This window comes from Nipponia nippon, unplaced genomic scaffold (genome assembly GCF_047370975.1).
Source record: "Nipponia nippon isolate SJK-2023a ecotype South Korea unplaced genomic scaffold, ASM4737097v1 scaffold_9, whole genome shotgun sequence".
Taxonomy (NCBI): Eukaryota; Metazoa; Chordata; class Aves; order Pelecaniformes; family Threskiornithidae; genus Nipponia; species Nipponia nippon.
Genome location: NW_028262413.1, coordinates 49,553,981 through 49,570,657, shown reverse-complemented (window position 1 = coordinate 49,570,657; position 16,677 = coordinate 49,553,981). Strand labels below are relative to the sequence as shown.

General features: G+C 41.9%; 1 protein-coding gene across 5 annotated transcripts in view; it reads right to left on the bottom strand.

Moving 5' to 3' along the window:
• Positions 1 to 16,677, bottom strand: part of TP53BP1 (tumor protein p53 binding protein 1) — a 30,365-nt gene that overhangs the window by 10,149 nt on the left and 3,539 nt on the right. For 3 of the 5 annotated variants that reach the window (XM_087744147.1, XM_087744146.1, XM_087744148.1), the window contains 8 exons: positions 15,615 to 15,735; positions 15,187 to 15,278; positions 13,971 to 14,173; positions 11,672 to 12,926; positions 3,821 to 3,940; positions 2,959 to 3,195; positions 2,382 to 2,439; positions 1,062 to 1,154 (listed from right to left, as the gene is read on the bottom strand). In XM_087744147.1, coding sequence (XP_087600273.1) covers positions 1,062 to 1,154; positions 2,382 to 2,439; positions 2,959 to 3,195; positions 3,821 to 3,940; positions 11,672 to 12,926; positions 13,971 to 14,173; positions 15,187 to 15,278; positions 15,615 to 15,735 — 2,179 coding nt within the window. Of the gene's footprint in view, positions 1 to 1,061; positions 1,155 to 2,381; positions 2,440 to 2,958; positions 3,196 to 3,820; positions 3,941 to 9,941; positions 10,065 to 11,671; positions 12,927 to 13,970; positions 14,174 to 15,186; positions 15,279 to 15,614; positions 15,736 to 16,677 lie in introns of those variants that run through there. The other 2 variants (XM_087744149.1, XM_087744150.1) reach the window with 2 other exon arrangements.

The following is a 16,677-nucleotide window of genomic DNA, read 5'->3' as shown; positions in this document are numbered from 1 at the left end:
AAACCCCTGGCAGTCATTCAATTGCTTCTTAAGATTGCAGGGAACTCAGCGAGTCTCCAGTTGTAAAATAACCTTCCAACACCTCTCAAGTGATTCACAGGGTAGCAAGAAGAATGGCTGACACCTGCAGAGAACTAGGTGCTTTTCCAAACACTAATAAAGCAATCTATACTCCCCACGTCAGGCACCAACTATGCAATGTGCTCCTGGAAGCCATGCCATCTTGAAGTTGCTACAGGCTGCTTCAGCACTTCGTTGGCTTGGAACTGGTAATCACACCTAGCGAGAAGAGGCAGGAGCATAAACACAAATGCTGTCTAGTGTTTTCATTAGAATTTGTCTGCCCTGTCAAAAGTGTTATCAGGTACCATATGGGACTGTATACTGAGCCTTACTAGAAGTATACATTCAGCTTCCCTCATGTACTTGAGGACTTTGAGGAGTCACTGTCCTCCATTCTGCCTGTACATCGCCCAGCACTGGAACTCCCTATTCATTACAGTCTTTAGTATAACTGTTCAATGCTCTTGAAATACAGGTTACCCTTTCTCCATAGACCAAGACCTCACTGCCCCATCAAAAGACAGAACGGAAAACACCGAAGAAGCAGACTTCTACACTCGGTCCTCCAGCCAGCACCCTTATCACCTTAAGATATGCAGCAGTACGGTCCTTTTCAAAGCAACCAAAGACAGCAGAAATTGATGGACTTGGAAGGGAGACAATAGCAGAAACAATAACAAACACAATAGGTCAGAAGATCTTGGAACAGGAGAAAGAAAAGGTATTCAAACAGCTGTAAGTATGATCTCAGTTCTCTCAAGCCCCAGATTTTACTGAAGCATATTAGCCAGCTGGAATGACATTGCTGCTCAGTCAAAAAGGCAAGTCTGATTTCCATGTGAGATACAAACATACAGTGCTTCTTATACTTACCCCATTGTCCCCAACCTTCTAAGTCACCCAAAGACAATGACTTAGTGCAATTTCTTTGATGTAGAAAATGCACATGTGCATATAAATCCAACCAGGACTGGCAGGCAAAGACTGTGAGGAGTTACCTAAACGGAGAAGTGGAAAGACCATGACCTCTGGCCTCATCCTCTCGACGAACTTCACAGACACGACTAAACACAGATGATGCTTTCTGGGAGCTAGCAGTGCAGATTTAAAACAAACAAACAAACAAACAAAAAAGCATCAGGGAGTGAGAAAATCCCTTATACAGCAAAACAAGAGTTCTCTAGCCCCTTGGGAAAGCAACAACTGGTATTGAGCTTGTTGACCTATACAGTCACAGAATGAGTGAGACAGTCAGTCTCAAAGGTCAAGAAACAAGCTGCAATTGCATAAGCATTTCTGTCATTTCTGCAGACACCCTAACAGCCAAGAGCAACGTAACAATTCCCGAAAACATAGTGTGGAAAACGGCAGTGCCATCAGGAGTTTCACCATCTACTACCTCTGGTACCCACGAGGGGACACAGTTAGACCATTTATGGCTTACTTCTCAGGATTTTCATGATGCAGCAAAAATATTGGGAGTGAAAGCAGAGTCATAAAGCAGACCCTGAGAGATCAAGTTCAACCTATACCTACAAAGGCAACGCATCCTCAACCAGTGAGGAATGACTGCCACTCATCCTCAGCACTGAGGCATGATTACCATCCAGCATGCAATCCTGTGACAAGAGATACTGACTTTATTTCAAAGCCTTCTCACTGCATTACACCATTATACTTCACTCAGATGACTACAGGTCACTATCTTCTGACTCAGATTCTTATTAGTACTTACAAACCATACTCCCCAAAAGCTAAAATCAAGCAATGCTAGGCATTAAATGTGAGATAAGATTGATACATACAAATCAAAAGACCAAGGGAGTAACTTACGTTTTGGTCAACATGTTAAACTGTGATTTCAGTATACCAGTGCCCTGGTTATGTTTCTATCAGCTTCATATCAAAAAGAGAATTCTCTTTCAGAACTCCTCAGAGATTCTTTGCAGAAAATTGCACAATAAGGAAAGAAAGCAGAAAACCACGTATTTGAAATTTAAGAGGTAGATAGGGCAGACTTACATTCCAGACTGCACGACATGAATTTCTGCTTTGACTACAATCAGAAGGAGGCAAAATGCTGACATTAGTAGGAAGCACAAGGCCTGTAGTGAAAGAGCAGGTGGGGCACCCACCTTGCCTATATACTTAAAACCTGCTGCGAGAGCTAAAGAGTTAATGTTGCGGCTACTGCTAAAACCATTCCCTGCTTCTGTGTCTCATTTTCTTTTTTTTTTCCCCCCTGCTGCTGGTAACAAGCAGAAGAAGGATCTACCCAGCGCTTCGTATTAACTCTGTGCAGCACTAAGCCCAGTTACCTGGCGGCAGCTCCGGCAGCAGCAGAGGATCCATCTTTCCTGTCACTGGCTGTAGGCTCTGAAACAAGAAGGGAAGGATGATTTTGGTGTCACCTGAACAGACCCTCCCGCCCCTTCCCAGCCCCCTACGCTCAGCGAAGAGAGAGGCTGAGTAACGATGGACAAAGGGTGCCCAGGCCTCCCCGCCCAACTTCTCATCACAGACCTGAGTTTCTGCAAGTTTTAGACTATTAGACTGAATGTCACCATTCTGATTAAAATGCTGTCAAACCTTTTTGTCCAGATTACACTTTTAAAATCTTTTCCTTCCCAATGTAATCAAACTCCAGTTCCTGTCCTGTGACGTTGCCACTATACATCACAATTTTTAGTCTGCTGGAAGTAACTTTCCTCACAACAGAGGCCTTTCCTCTCACTCCATCCTTGCTTAGAGCATTGCAGAAACAGAGAACAAATTTAAGTGACACTGCCCAAAGAGAAAAATTTCAGAGACTGTCTCAGGGAATGCCACAAAGAGGTTTTGACTTAGGGCTGAGATCTAGTAGGACCTGTACGCTTTGAGGTTTCATTCTCTTACTTTCCAAGCTGAATGGCAGGGACTCCTCACTCCCATCATTCACAGGGGTAACGAGGTTCATTCGCAGAGAGAGTTTTGCATCAGCCTCAGGAGCCACACGAGAATCTCCTTTCTCGCACACTTCTGACACATCTCCTGATACCATGGCACTTTCCACCGTGACATTGTTGGTCCCCATTGTGCCCTCCGCTGTAACGTCACTAGTTGCTATAGTGCTGTCTGGGCAACTATCATCCACTGAAAACAGAAAACAAAAAACGTAAAACAAAAAGTAGCTACTGTCATTCACACTGCTGGGGTTCAGGTCCCAGTTCTGTTTGGAAGATGCTTCATTATTAGCAATAGTGCAGTAGTGGAAATTCTTCTCTAGGGTTCTGAAGCACGAAAGTTCTGTAGCACAGGCATCATCCTTTACTACTACATTTACTTTACTTTACTATTCCCCAAGCAGAAATACACACTTCCTTTCATCCAGCAAATGCAGGGTGTTGTTTTGTGAACCTAGCAGAGAAAGTCCTGCTAAAAGATGATGAATACTGGGAACAATCTTCTTTTAGTCTAAGCTCTTTCACTACTCAGAGAGGTCTTTTGCCTTCTTTAATGGAGGGATGTATGTGGGAACGCAATGAGTGCAAAGAAGACACGTTCCATACCACCCCATACTCGAGGAGCAAACACCTTCACTAGAGACCGAGGAGAGAACACAACAAGGGAAGTGTGGAGAAGGGGTGAGCCCTCCCCGTAGAACAGCACTCTTTTTTGCCAAGGTAGGTTTGAGTTATCCCATCAGATCCTGCCTCAAGAATCAAAAGCTTCCCAACAGGCTTTCACTGCAGAACAGAGCCATTCAGGTCAAACTCACCGATTGGTGTGCTGTGTCTTCTGGGTCCCATTTTAAGCTGGCCGATAAGAGGTGGCGTTATGCTGGGCAAGGGCTGAATGACGTCACCCTCCTTCGGCAAAGTAAAATGAAACGGGGTTCCTAAAAGACAGAGAGCACCAGGATTAGCAATTTCAGGCGACTACTTTGGTCCAAATACCAAAAGCACAGGTCCACCGTGCTGTGGAAATGGGGAAAAGCATGACCCTGGTGCTGTCCTGTACAAAACCCCACTGAACAGTTACTGGTTTCAGGACAGCTGCTCTGGCTGATCTTCCTCACATTTTGTATGGAAAATCTCTCTCAGCGAAAATCTGGGCTGTGGTCAACGCGATGCAGCTGTCCCCAGGTGCTAGATAAAAATGAGACTAAATATCCTGACATGAATAGGACTTTTACAGAATGCAGCTTTGCTTCAGAAATGCTCAGGATTTTCCACAGAAAAGGGAGATGAGGCCAGAAGCAGAAATGAAGGTTAGGACGGAAGGGAACTGGCAGAGCGAGGTGTTGCCTGAACTAATAACCCGAAACTTAGACAGAATGATGCTTTATCATCAAACAGCCTTGGACAAACGGTCAGCAGATACACTTCAGAGAGCCACCGATCAGCCTGAACAATTAGTAGCAGTCAATTAAGGGTTACACAATAACAGCAGAAACTTGCCTGGGAAGTAAGCTTTAAGAGAAATAACAGATACTGCAGTTTCACAACCAGCTGCAGGCTGGCCCCATCCTTCTGTCCTCTCCAATACTTCTGCCCCTTCTCGTGCGGTCTCCAGCATAGAGGGTCTGCAGGGTCAATTGGCTGAGGCAGCCTATCCCATTAGGGAAACCACGCCTCGGTGGATTTACCATGTGCCCATCTTGCAGGACTTAGCAGATAAAATACACTAAAAACCTAGTAAAATGCTCCCTCCTTTTGCCTCACCCCACGCCATTTATTTGCAAACCTTCGACATCACGTATCAGTAATTTGCAGGCCACATTCTTTCCAAATTGCATAGAAGTATTTAATAAAACTAAGAGAATAACCCTTTCCTCCCCACACTGAGGTCAAAATGGGTTTTTGTCATCTTTGTCACTATCCTTCCTTTTCCCTTTTTCCTAAATTTGTGTTTGTTCTTTGGATTTCATTCAAGATATTACTCCAATAATGCAAGTCACAACTTACATAACTCGTAAATTTTAAGAAGCATGTATCAAAAAAACCCGCAAAACTAAACAGTATTGGAAAATTGTTACTTATGATGATGAGAACACAAATTCAAGTTACTTAAATTCAAGAGCTAGCACCAGATATTCACATACGACTTTTAGTTATAGCCAGATGCAGTCCATCACTCTTTGGTTACACAAGACGCTGACATACGATTTACACAACCACCTTGTGGCAAATGAAGCCATAAATACATGACAAAGACATAATCCTCTCACAGAAAAAAACCCGACCAGTGAAAAGCTACCTATTGTCTGTTTGAAAATGTTGAAAACCATCACCTGCTCTGCCGTCACAAGTTTTAAAGATACGGTTCAGCAATTGCAACATCCTTGAGATCAACGTAAGGACTTCAGCGTATCTTTGCAGGGGTTAGGTATTTCATAGCGCAACGGCACTCGCACTTCGTGGGTACGCGACATATCGAAAGGCCAACTACCATTCCTCACAAACAGCTTATGTGCCTGTCGTATCATGACCTATAGCAGATCTCCATTTAAAAAGTGTTTTATTTAAAAACTGAAGTCTTTAGAAAGTCCACTGAATTGTGATCTATTTAGCTACCACAATCCCTTCTAGCCTACAAGTCCAATTTGGCAGACAAATGATCAAAAGAATTTATGAAATTGTCAGCCTGCATTTTAATAAGAGAGAATCTAGTTACTAAACCAACAGATACCATCAGAGAAAACAAACAAGCTTTCACACTCACAAGACCTGAAAAAAATGCAGATGTCTGAAAGCTTAATTGCTTTCACATAACTCCATCAACTGTTGTGACAACGAAAAAGGTTAGTTCTCTCTACAGACTTTTCTGATGTCCTTAAGACCATCATCCTGTAACATTTCCTTTTATCTTTCAGCATCAAAAACTTGGGTCTTTCTTTGGCCCACTTTGTCTCTCTCACGTTTGCTAATGCTAAGGTATAAAAAAAATTTCATTTGCTTGGGTAACACTTTCCCAGGGAGAGTTGGATGTTTCTAGCGCAGCGCAGATGACAGCTACCAGCACGGCACAAAGCTGCACCCTCATAATGGAAGGAGACAAAGGCATCTCTCAGCTCTGCATCAGCCGAAGTGAAGCAGAGCCGTCATCCCCTTCTCTTCTAGATGAAAAGATAAGTCCCACCGCCTTTTCTGCATACAGCGACGTTTCTTGCACACTACTACTACACGGATGGCCAGCCTGCAGCTCTCAAGCCGATCAAGCGCAGCTCCCTCTGCTCTAGTTCTCCTCTCCTACTCGCCACCTCTACAAGGGACCTGGCACAGCCACTGTGGCTCTCGGCCACACGAAGGTCTACAGAGAAGGCTAGTATAGCAGCGGATGGCCACTCCGATTTCTGTGCACACAGAAGGGAGGGGAAAAAAACCAAAAACCAGCACCTCGAAGAACTCCACGCCTTCTATTTAAGAACTTTTGCTTTCTCTTTCAAAAAGCTGTTTCTTAGCTCTGTTCTTAACTCACTAGCACAACTATTTAATAGACGGGACAAAAGCTTGATTACATAAATTTTTCTCCATTGGTACCTCGTATGTAGCTGTGATCTATCAAAAAGACACCATTAGAAAATAAGAATCAACTTTACTTCCAGAAGTCTTCCAGATTAAGAATCACCACTCTAGCCAGACCTGAGGCAATGTTAAAAAGATTTAAGAGCTTGACAACAGAAGTCTTCATTATTTTAATAAAATTAACTTTTTATTTAACCTGGTATGCTTAAGTTTTATCATAACTATGTTAACTGCACTGCTTATCTGCTTCTTCTTTACTTTATATTACCAGTAAAAAGATAACTTTCTGAATAAGGTTTTGTATGTACAAAATTGTACAATCTACAAAAAAGATTTCATGGACAACCACAACTTCTATAAACGCCACAGAGTCCCAGAAACAGACTTCAGTGAGTAAATTTCTCTTCAGTATCGGTCTGTTCTATCACGTTCTAGCCTTTAAGCATTTTTTAGTAGAGTAACTAAACAGTTAAAATCTTATTTAAGGCAACTTCAAAAACAAAGACACCCCCCAAACCTCACCACCCAGTTTCTACTCCTGCTTCTTGGACTCTTCTCCAAGATCCTTCTAGTCCTCGCCCAAAGATCGGGCTTACTGATACATGCTTCATAATCTGTTGATAAGGGTTTAGACTCCTGTTGGAAATAACTACGATGAGAACAAAGCTGTTTTAAGAGAAGAGGGATGCTCTAAAGCTCTTCACGCCTTAAGGACTGAGTGATGGTAAGAGAACAAATACCACCCCACACGCTTTCCCACCATGCTTCACGAGTCGGAAGACAGCAGGCAGAACACCTCAAAAGCCTGAACTCTCTCCTAACACCGATCAGCCCTTTGTTGTAATATAAATGCGCAAAACACAACCACCAGCATTAATTTCTGAGTTCATTTTCTCCAAACAGTGGCTGATTGTTCTCTTTGGAAAGTAAATCCAGAGAAGTGTGATGTGTTTAAGCTGCATTTAGATTTGTCTAAGAAAAAACATTTGAAGTACAATACAACGAGGGAAATGCTACCTCAAGTTAAACGCAATTTTGTTCACGCTCTCTTACAAAGGAAGCTTTGGATTGCGAACTCTGTGAAAGGCCACACTGACGTGGAACGAAACGTTCAGCCTTCTTATGTAACTACAGCTACTCATCTTTATTTTATCAACATTTCAGCAGTGTACTGCCAAACGTATTATTTCATTTAATAAAACCTATACTGTTCTTTAGTTCAAAGACCGGTACCGTGCTCTTGACTATGGCAAATTGTCTTACGAAACAGGCAGTCCCAGCATACCAAATGCCCTGGACTTGTTCACAGAAAAGTTAATTCGAGATCACAAAATGCAATGGGACCAGAACACCTCTGAACTTCCTGATCAGTACTGTGACCAGATCCCCTCAAAGCATTGTTTTCTATATAATAAAGCTTTTTTTTCTTCTTTCAGTTAAAGGAAATTAAGAATACTGTTATCTAAAACATCATCATTCAACTTCATGTTAAATAACATTTGAGCTCCTGCAATCTTTGCACTTCCCCAATAGACTTAATAGAAGTGAAACAGATTTTCTGATACTGATATCAAGTTCCTTCATTCTTGCCATGTGCAAGTTTCTACATAAAATTTAATTTCTCAGATTTTAAAGTTTTCAGAATTAAGGGGCATCAAATGAAACTAACACCTGGTAAAATAGAGTTGGTTTTTTACCCAATATATAATTTAAGCTGTCAAAGTTCCTGCTGCAGGAAGCTTTGAAGCCTAAAAGTTTACAGAGGTTCAAAAAAACACATTCAGAAATTCCATGGTGGAGAAGAAAAAACACACCTAGCCAAGATATCAAAAAACAAAGACAACACTTCAGACTCAGCATGCTCCTAAACCACACTTTACTTGATGATGAAAGAGAGACTTCTTCAGAAGTATCTCCCCACTCCATTTTTGCCCTTATATTCATCCATATGCATCTGCTACTCAATATCAGGGGAACCTGTATACCAAGCTAGACTGATGCAGTATAACTGTTCTTCTGACCGTTGTGGTACCTCAATTCAGAGAGACCATGATTTTCAGTCTTTAGTTCAGTTATCACAAAGGCACAATGACCCCTTCCACTGAACGGGAAAGACTGAAAGAACCCTACCCGAACAACAACAAAAAACCCATTAAATGGCAGCAGAATAATCTAACGCTAATAAAGAAGCTGGTCTTCTTGGTCCACAGAGTACCTCAGACCCTGGTGATTCAGATTTTGTGTGCAGTCTCCAAAATTGAAGCTTTTTTTTTTTTTCCTAATTTGAAAAATTACAGCATGATTCAATTGTACCATTTATAAACAATATTCAAAGCTTTCCTTAAATATCATTAGAGAGGCAGCCTCCAAACGTAGGATAAGATGTTGCTAAGACACATCTAAATACCACAAATTAAGAACTGAAATCTGAAATTGATGACACTACTGTCTTGACTGACAAAACAACCCACCGAATTGCCTCCCGCATGTTACTTGCTTAGCACCAGTTCCCAAAGACAACAAAGACTCTACTGCCAGAGAATGCACCAAATTAAAAATCACTGCATTTCTGGCCAACTGAAACACTCTACTTTCATGCACAACAACGAAGCAGTTTGCTATAACATTCTGAAAGAAAGTGATGGTCACGAGTTATGGGATGTTAAAGAATGCAAACCCAAAAAACCTCCCAAACATCTGACTGGTCCTACCACGTTCAGAAGAATGGGTGCAGAAGTTACATCAATTCAATTGCTGCGATAGCTGGTATATTAAGCAGTGCTCAACAATACAGACTAGTTCATACGACTACGTTACTGGGAAAGTGGAGTTTTTAAATCTAAACAAAGAAGATATCAGAACCCCTAAAGGATGGGAATTTTTACATGACTAAACATATGCTTAGCTCAAAATAAAGTAGCCACTGCAGAAGTTGTTCTCAGATGTTAGTGATGTTAAAAAGCTGTGGTCGCAAGGATCGATACTCCTTGAAAATAATTTGAGCTTTATTTCGTTTTAAAATAGGTCAACAAGTACTTATAGCAAAGTCTAGCTTGAAAACTGCTAGTACCTTATCTGGAAGTATCTCCAAAACTGATGACCTGCATAAGCATTCAAATCTCTTTTCCACACCTCTCTCTAACTTCTACAGATATCAATGTTTACCTGCCATTCCTATCTTACAACGTAAGATACTACCTTCATCGTATTTTTTTTTAGTATCTTGAGTTTCTTCTCACCAGCCAGTTCCATACTATTAAACAGTTATCTTTCTCCAACTTGTCAGCAAATTCGGTATTAAAAACACACATAAATATTACACTCAATCCCTTTTCATCCAAGTCTCCATCTAGCACTTCAAAGTCATCTCACCTACTTCTGTTCAGACATAAAGAAGAAAGCTCTTCATCTTGCTCCTTTTTGAAATCTGCCATTTTGACCTTTCCAAACAGGATCACATGTTCCAGAAGTCAGCACCGTTCAAGGTCACAAGAACTGAAGAAAAGGGGAGGGAACCATATAAGAACGAGCTCAAAAGGCTTCCAGGAAGAAACAGCCAAAGCTGCCGTAACAGCAGTAAGGAACAGTTGGTAACTGGAAAAATTAAACAAGCAGTTCAGAAAACAGTAACAAAAAATATTGGACTCGTGAGACTGACGAGAGAAGTTTTGAAGAAGTTTTGAAGAAGTGCACAGCTCTTGAAAAAAACCCAAACAAACTGGCAGAGAAAATGAGAGATGTCCCTCACTGCCAAAGAACAGAAAATTATTCAGACCAGTTAACTGAGTACGTAAAGGGAAAAAGAAGGCAGAGAGTTAAGAAATGTTTTTCAAGCAGTATATCTTACGCCGATTTCTCAAAAGGAAAAACTAGAAAACACGATCACTTGAACAAAGCTCTGCAGAACAGACTGTAGGGCTACATAACAATACCACAACCTTTGAGTGGTAAGAGAAATTCTCTGTAGCCCACAGCTTTATAGGTTCCACAAATCAGAATCTCAGACTGGTCAATATGAACCACCTATCAGATGGTTCACCAACATCTTCCCTGCTGGACACCTCATTTAATTCTAACAGCACTGTGCAACTCTATTGATCTTCCATTGTACTCTAACTGAAGGACTTCGATAATTCACAGAGCATAAACTACCTAGCAAATCAGTGAAAAGAGTTAAATAAACCTCTACTAACACACTGGTCTGTTCAGGAGATGTAAAGACAACCATCACCTATTGACAACTAATGTTTTCAGACCCTCAACTTTCATAATCACCAACTTCAGGAGACTGGAAGTCACCTACCATCACCATAAGAGGGAGAAAACTCTCGCTCTCTGATCCTGCAGTTTAATGAAAGATTACTTAGGTCTCAAAAATGTGTGCAATTCAAGAGAAAGCTCTAGTAAAACTTTGTTTTCTACTGCTTTCTCATTTGAGGAGTACAGAAGCCAGCTAAGAGGCAAAAGCACCACGAAACTCAGCTACAGCACCCCACATTTCTTGTATAACTACACAACAGCACGCTAAAGGGATTTCAACGCGTCATGACAGTACCTGCCGAGCCACAGGTTACACGAGTGAAAAGCCATTCTACTTTAAAATAATCTCCAGATAAATTTGCTGTTTAGCTTCTAGCTCAAAGCTGCTCTATGCACCCCCCCAAAGAAAATTCTCCTCTGAGAACGAAAAAAGGAAAAAAATAAGGAGACCTACAGGAGGGAAGTACAGACTACCACACACCCTTTTCCTTTGAAGGACACTACTGTTGTTGCTTCGGGGGGGGGTGTTACAAAAATCCCTGAGCATTGCCAAGGTCACAACATCCCGAGTTTTCAGAGTTGCTCAGTGTTTCTGCCATAAAACAGAGAGAGTGTTAGGAACAAGAATTACCTTATCATTCTTCCCACAGTAGTGTGACAAAGGGAAAAACAGTACAGGCGTGTTGTGCATGTAACACCGTAACTTGCAGTGCTGCTCTTAAGAGACACTGTTCAACACGCATCCAAGATCAGTGCTCCCTGAAAACACTGAGGATTGTACACAGCTGTCCTTGACATTATTCAAAAGGTACACCCGTGAACACTAACCTAAATTCACTTACCACTGGAAGGACTGGGGGATTGAGCAGTTGCCTTCTCCTGTGGCTGTATCTGCTCCTCTTGCTCCAGATTCCTGGCCGTAACAGTATCCTCTGTATTCTTTGGCACCTGATTCTCCCGATGAGTCACCAGCGTGTCAACCTCTCTCTCTTGAAGTGGTGGCTGATTCCCTGTTACCATTTTCTGTCCTGATTCTGAAAAACCTGGATGTTTTTTGGCACACAACGCCACTTCCGAGGGAACGTCACTCTTTAACTTAGGAAACAAATTGTTGTGCTGTTCCAGTAACTCCCCTACAGAAGGCTTAGATAAAACTTTATTGAGCTTTGGCCTGTTTTCCGAAGCAGCCTTAAAGGACAGTTCATCCATGCTCTTTGCCTCTCCAGTGCCAAAAGTACAACCTTTTGAAGTTTCTTTTCCCGGGCTTTCTGGACCAATCTTTTCTAATTCTTGGGCCTGATCAGACAAATTTTTGCTATTTTTACAAGAACCATCAGCAAATTCCACTTCCATATCTTCATGACACTGTACTTCCCTTTCAAGAATAACCTTCTGAGAAAGCGTTATATTAACAAGGGACCCATCTTCATTTACGTGCTTCTCTTTTACTTGCAGTTTTTCTTCCTGTTCTTCACACTGAGTCTCGGGAACTGCCTCAGGTTCAGAAGTCTCTTCCAATGGATAATCCTCAGACTGTGCTTCTCTACCCTGAGCGTACGACAAAATCTCCGGCAGACCAGACTGACCTGCAGCAGCCCGACTTCCAGAAATACACTCGATCTCCCGATGAGCTGTAGGGGCTAATGACCCATCTCCTGCTACATCTGCACTGGCTAACTGCATTACAGGCTTTCCTGCAGTCTGTAAATCCTCCTTTTTTGCTTTTTCACAGTTTTCAGAGAGGGCTTGATCACCTGCATCCAGCCTCAGTTTTATGTTGTCATTCTCCACAGAACAGAGTCTCAAGTCTGAGGCCTTGCATTCAGAAATCATCTCTACCTGTGTGGTTTCGCTATCTTGGCCCGTGTTCAGAGAGCCTGAACTGACCTCCGTGTTTGTGGGCTGGCTACATTCACTCGCAGAAAGCACCAGCTGACAGGACTCAGAAGGCTGCGACACAGAGTCACCTGTAGACGTCTTTGACAAAGCATCTGTGGATCCAGAGAGATCTCCTGGTAAGCATAAATGGGTTAAAGCAGCAGCTTTTTCTTCTCCTTCATGCTTCTTCTCTGGGCTCTGAGTTGGAACAAAGATATCCTAAAATGAAAAAAGTGGGACATGGAGCATCAGGGCACCCTGAGTAGGACTGTTTGTTTGTTATTCCTAGAACATTACACTGGATTATGGAGCAAAGCAAGCTCAGATCAAAACTACAAGAAAAAAAAAAAAAAAACCACAAAGTTTTCCCCCCCATTTATACGAGTCATAATTGCCCCGTTCTTGCTGAGAAAAATTATCACCACCCATGACTTTTTAGTATCTCTGTGGCAAAGTCAGACACAATCCTTGATGCACCTCTCACACTACCAAATCATGAAGTACAGGTCAAGTATGGCAAATTAGTAGCTATTTTTAGTCAAACCACCAAGGGTTCCGGAAAGATTCTCTGGAGGAATCTATTACATTAGCAGGAAAGCCACTTTCAGCTACGGAGAAGCCCTGCTTCGACTACTGAAGTCTCTAGTACAACATCTAGTTTCTGCCTTAAGTTGATGAACTAATACTAAGCTATAAAGCCACCAACTGTCTGTTAAATCCCTCTGAAGACTAATAACCTCCAGAATCAAAAAGCACAAAGGAAACGACAGATAATAAGTGTAAGCAACTTGAAAAATGCAGTAAATGAATTCTAGCCTTGGAGGAGAATACAAATGTTCTATTACAAAACAGCTTCACTTTCTACATAACAAATGATGCTAAGGTCTATCCTGACATCAAAGTCTAATTTATGACACAGTTTGAGATGCAGGATGCCCACTTCAGCATCAGAAAGGAGCAGCCTTTCAAAGAGAGAAAGGAAAAAAAAAAAGGCACAAAAAAAGGTTTCTAGCATAGATTAACAGACAACAAATTCTACGTTCAGTAACTCCCTATGCCCTCATAAGCGGTTCCGCATTTTCTCTGCGGGATAAAGTGCCACGCACTATGATCAATATGTAACTGTGACTGGTGGGAACAGGGAAGCTCATGAGAACCAGCTTAGTAGGGAAGCTTAACATGGAAGCACAGAGGCTGACTCAAACACACATCTTCTGCAACAGCCAGAAAAACCTCAGAAAAGGTATCTACGTGAATCCGTACGTGAGAGAACTCCGGTTGTGATGGTATAGGTAAAGACCCAGGAAAGAAGGTTGGGGCACTCTGGGACACTGGAGTTGAAGCCTGTGGCAGGACAAGAGGTCCTGGTGGGATACATGGGGTGGCCATCTCCACTGGCATCTCTCCTCTCTGCTTCAGCATCAGTTCTCTTCCTTCTGCAGGGACAGATACATCCATCCGTTCATCTGGTTTGAAAAAGCAGAAAATACATCACTAGCAAATTCTGGCATTGCACCTAAAGTTTCCAACATTCTATTAAAAGACTTGTCTTCAGTGGCGTATGCAACTTTCTCATACTTTAATGGGTGAATCTAAAATCTTCTCTCCAGGTGAATTCTCTTGGGGAGGGAGGGGGGACATCCACAAAAACATCCATATCCTTACATTTAAGAGGGGGAGAAAGTGTTTTGTTAAGAATTCATGTAACTATTTTGCTACAGGTCTACAACTTCTACAATTAGAAAAAGGTATCTGAAATTTACAAAAAGCATTTCTCTGAGGTCTTTTTTCCTTTTGCTATCTTTATTAAAATGCAAGCAAATTCAGACCCTGGCTAACAAAATACCTCTTCTAGAAGTATTTCACATTCTGTGACAGGAATCTCACAGAAAGGAATGGTGATTTTGTACCATGCTAAAAGTCTGCATGGATGGATATCTTATCCCTGATGGCGAACGGGTGCTTAGAGAAAATGTTTAAGGACCAAGGTATTGTATAAAACAATGCCTCTTTTGGCATGGCGTTCTAGAATACACACATGTAACATACGAAAGCTTTTTAAAATATAGTGCAAGTCATTCAAGGTAAGGTAAAATGTTCTGATGCAGTCCTCCTCTGTCCTTTCTATTGCCCTAACAGTATATACTTACTACAGACACCTGCCTCTAGCAAGAACGGCTTGTCCCTAAGAAAGGAGGACTAATTGCGAGCAGCAGTCTGTACGCCATACGAAGTATTTCAAGGGAAGGGGAGCTAGCCAATAGCACTAATTTTATTATGATAGCTATGCAGGAAATATCAACAGCACATCAGCATCTGAGTCACAAATACAAATCTCCCTTTATCTACCTCTTTCAGTGTTCTCAATTCTGCTTTACTCTTTAAATATAATTTTAGCAGGTTTTGAAAAGGCTGCATGCTCAGACTAAACCACAGAGCACAGAAACACAACCGCCTACCAATACGCAGAAAATTTTACCTTTTGCTTGCTCCTGTTCAGTAGGACTGCTGGGGACAAGAGCATTGGATCCAAAGGCAACAGGAGGAGGAGTATCTGGGCCTGAAGAGACACTGCAGACCAAGAAAAGGGAATATGGAAAAGACGACTATACATAATCACTAGAAAATGCATTTACTTCTCCCCAAATGTAGCTCCAGCTTGTCACAACAGGAGTCTTCTCATCCAAGGAGAGTGTCAGGTGTTCACTAGCCATTGAGAAATGGCCATTGACCACCTGGGCACCATTAGTTCATTTCATCACAAAACAAAGCCATGCTCCTCTCATAGTGCAAAATTAAAACACTGATTGCTTAAAGTCAAGCACAAGTCCTTGAATAAAGAAAAGAGTGGTGGAAACGCGCTATTGCAATTAAGCTATTGCAATAGTTTGGGGACTTTTTGCTTACGTGGAATGACTCTCCTGTGCAAGGGATCCCTGTCCGGAGAGCTGCAGGAGTTGCAGACTACGGGCAGGGGTGCACGCCAGAGAACTTCCCTCTTCCACCCTGGTTATCGGACAGCCACTCCCTGCAGCGGTTTTCAACAAAAGGAAATAAGATTAGAAATCTGGCCAATAACCAAGCTGATCAGAAAATTCCGAGGAATGATATTCACACTACCGCACGGTTACTTCTCAGGTAGGCAAGGACAAGGTGATTTTCACACAGAGTTGGAGAAGGACTGCACATGGAAGTTCAGTATGTGAAATGCGAGCATACTATAGGTAAGATGAAAAAGACATGTTTGTACCTATAGAATATATTTTTATCAGGCCAGACTGTACAAGTGTTCCTAGTTGGGCATTTTAAAAGAAAAATCTCCAGTGGCTCCAATATCAGCACATTTGATCCAGCACTGGAATGCAAATACAGGCAAGGTTCTTACAAGAAAAGACACTTTGCATTGACCACTGACTCAGTGTGAGCAGGAGGTTGTTATTGAACCTTCTGGATAGAGAGGGTTCATGCACAAGATCATACCGGTATAGACACAACTGTGCACAAATTAAAACTAAAAGCATAAAGTGAGACTTGTTTTAGCTCATGCTTTATAAACTGTGACGAAGTCGCCTTTCAAAATCTTATTTTCTAGGCCTTTCACTATTAAGATTGTTAAGGACCTTTGTATTTCTTTACTAGCCTTTCAGCTGCGGATAACAAATCCAGACACAGACCTCTCTCCTGATCCTAGTTCATGTAATCTCTTCTCTTGCAGGGAAGGCACTTTAACCCAGATGACAAACACGACTGACCAAAATTGTGGTACGAAGATTTTGATTGCAGAATCCTGTCCTATCCCAAACAGCAAGGCCAACTCAGAGGAGTAAGGTGGAACGTTTTGCCAAAGTTACCCAGCATAAGGAAGGCTCCAATATTTGCCTACACTACTTATCCACACTTTAGCTTGTGTGTCACTACAAAGGGTGAGCATCATTATTGCCAGTTTCAGAAGAGGGTAAAAGGTGTTTCT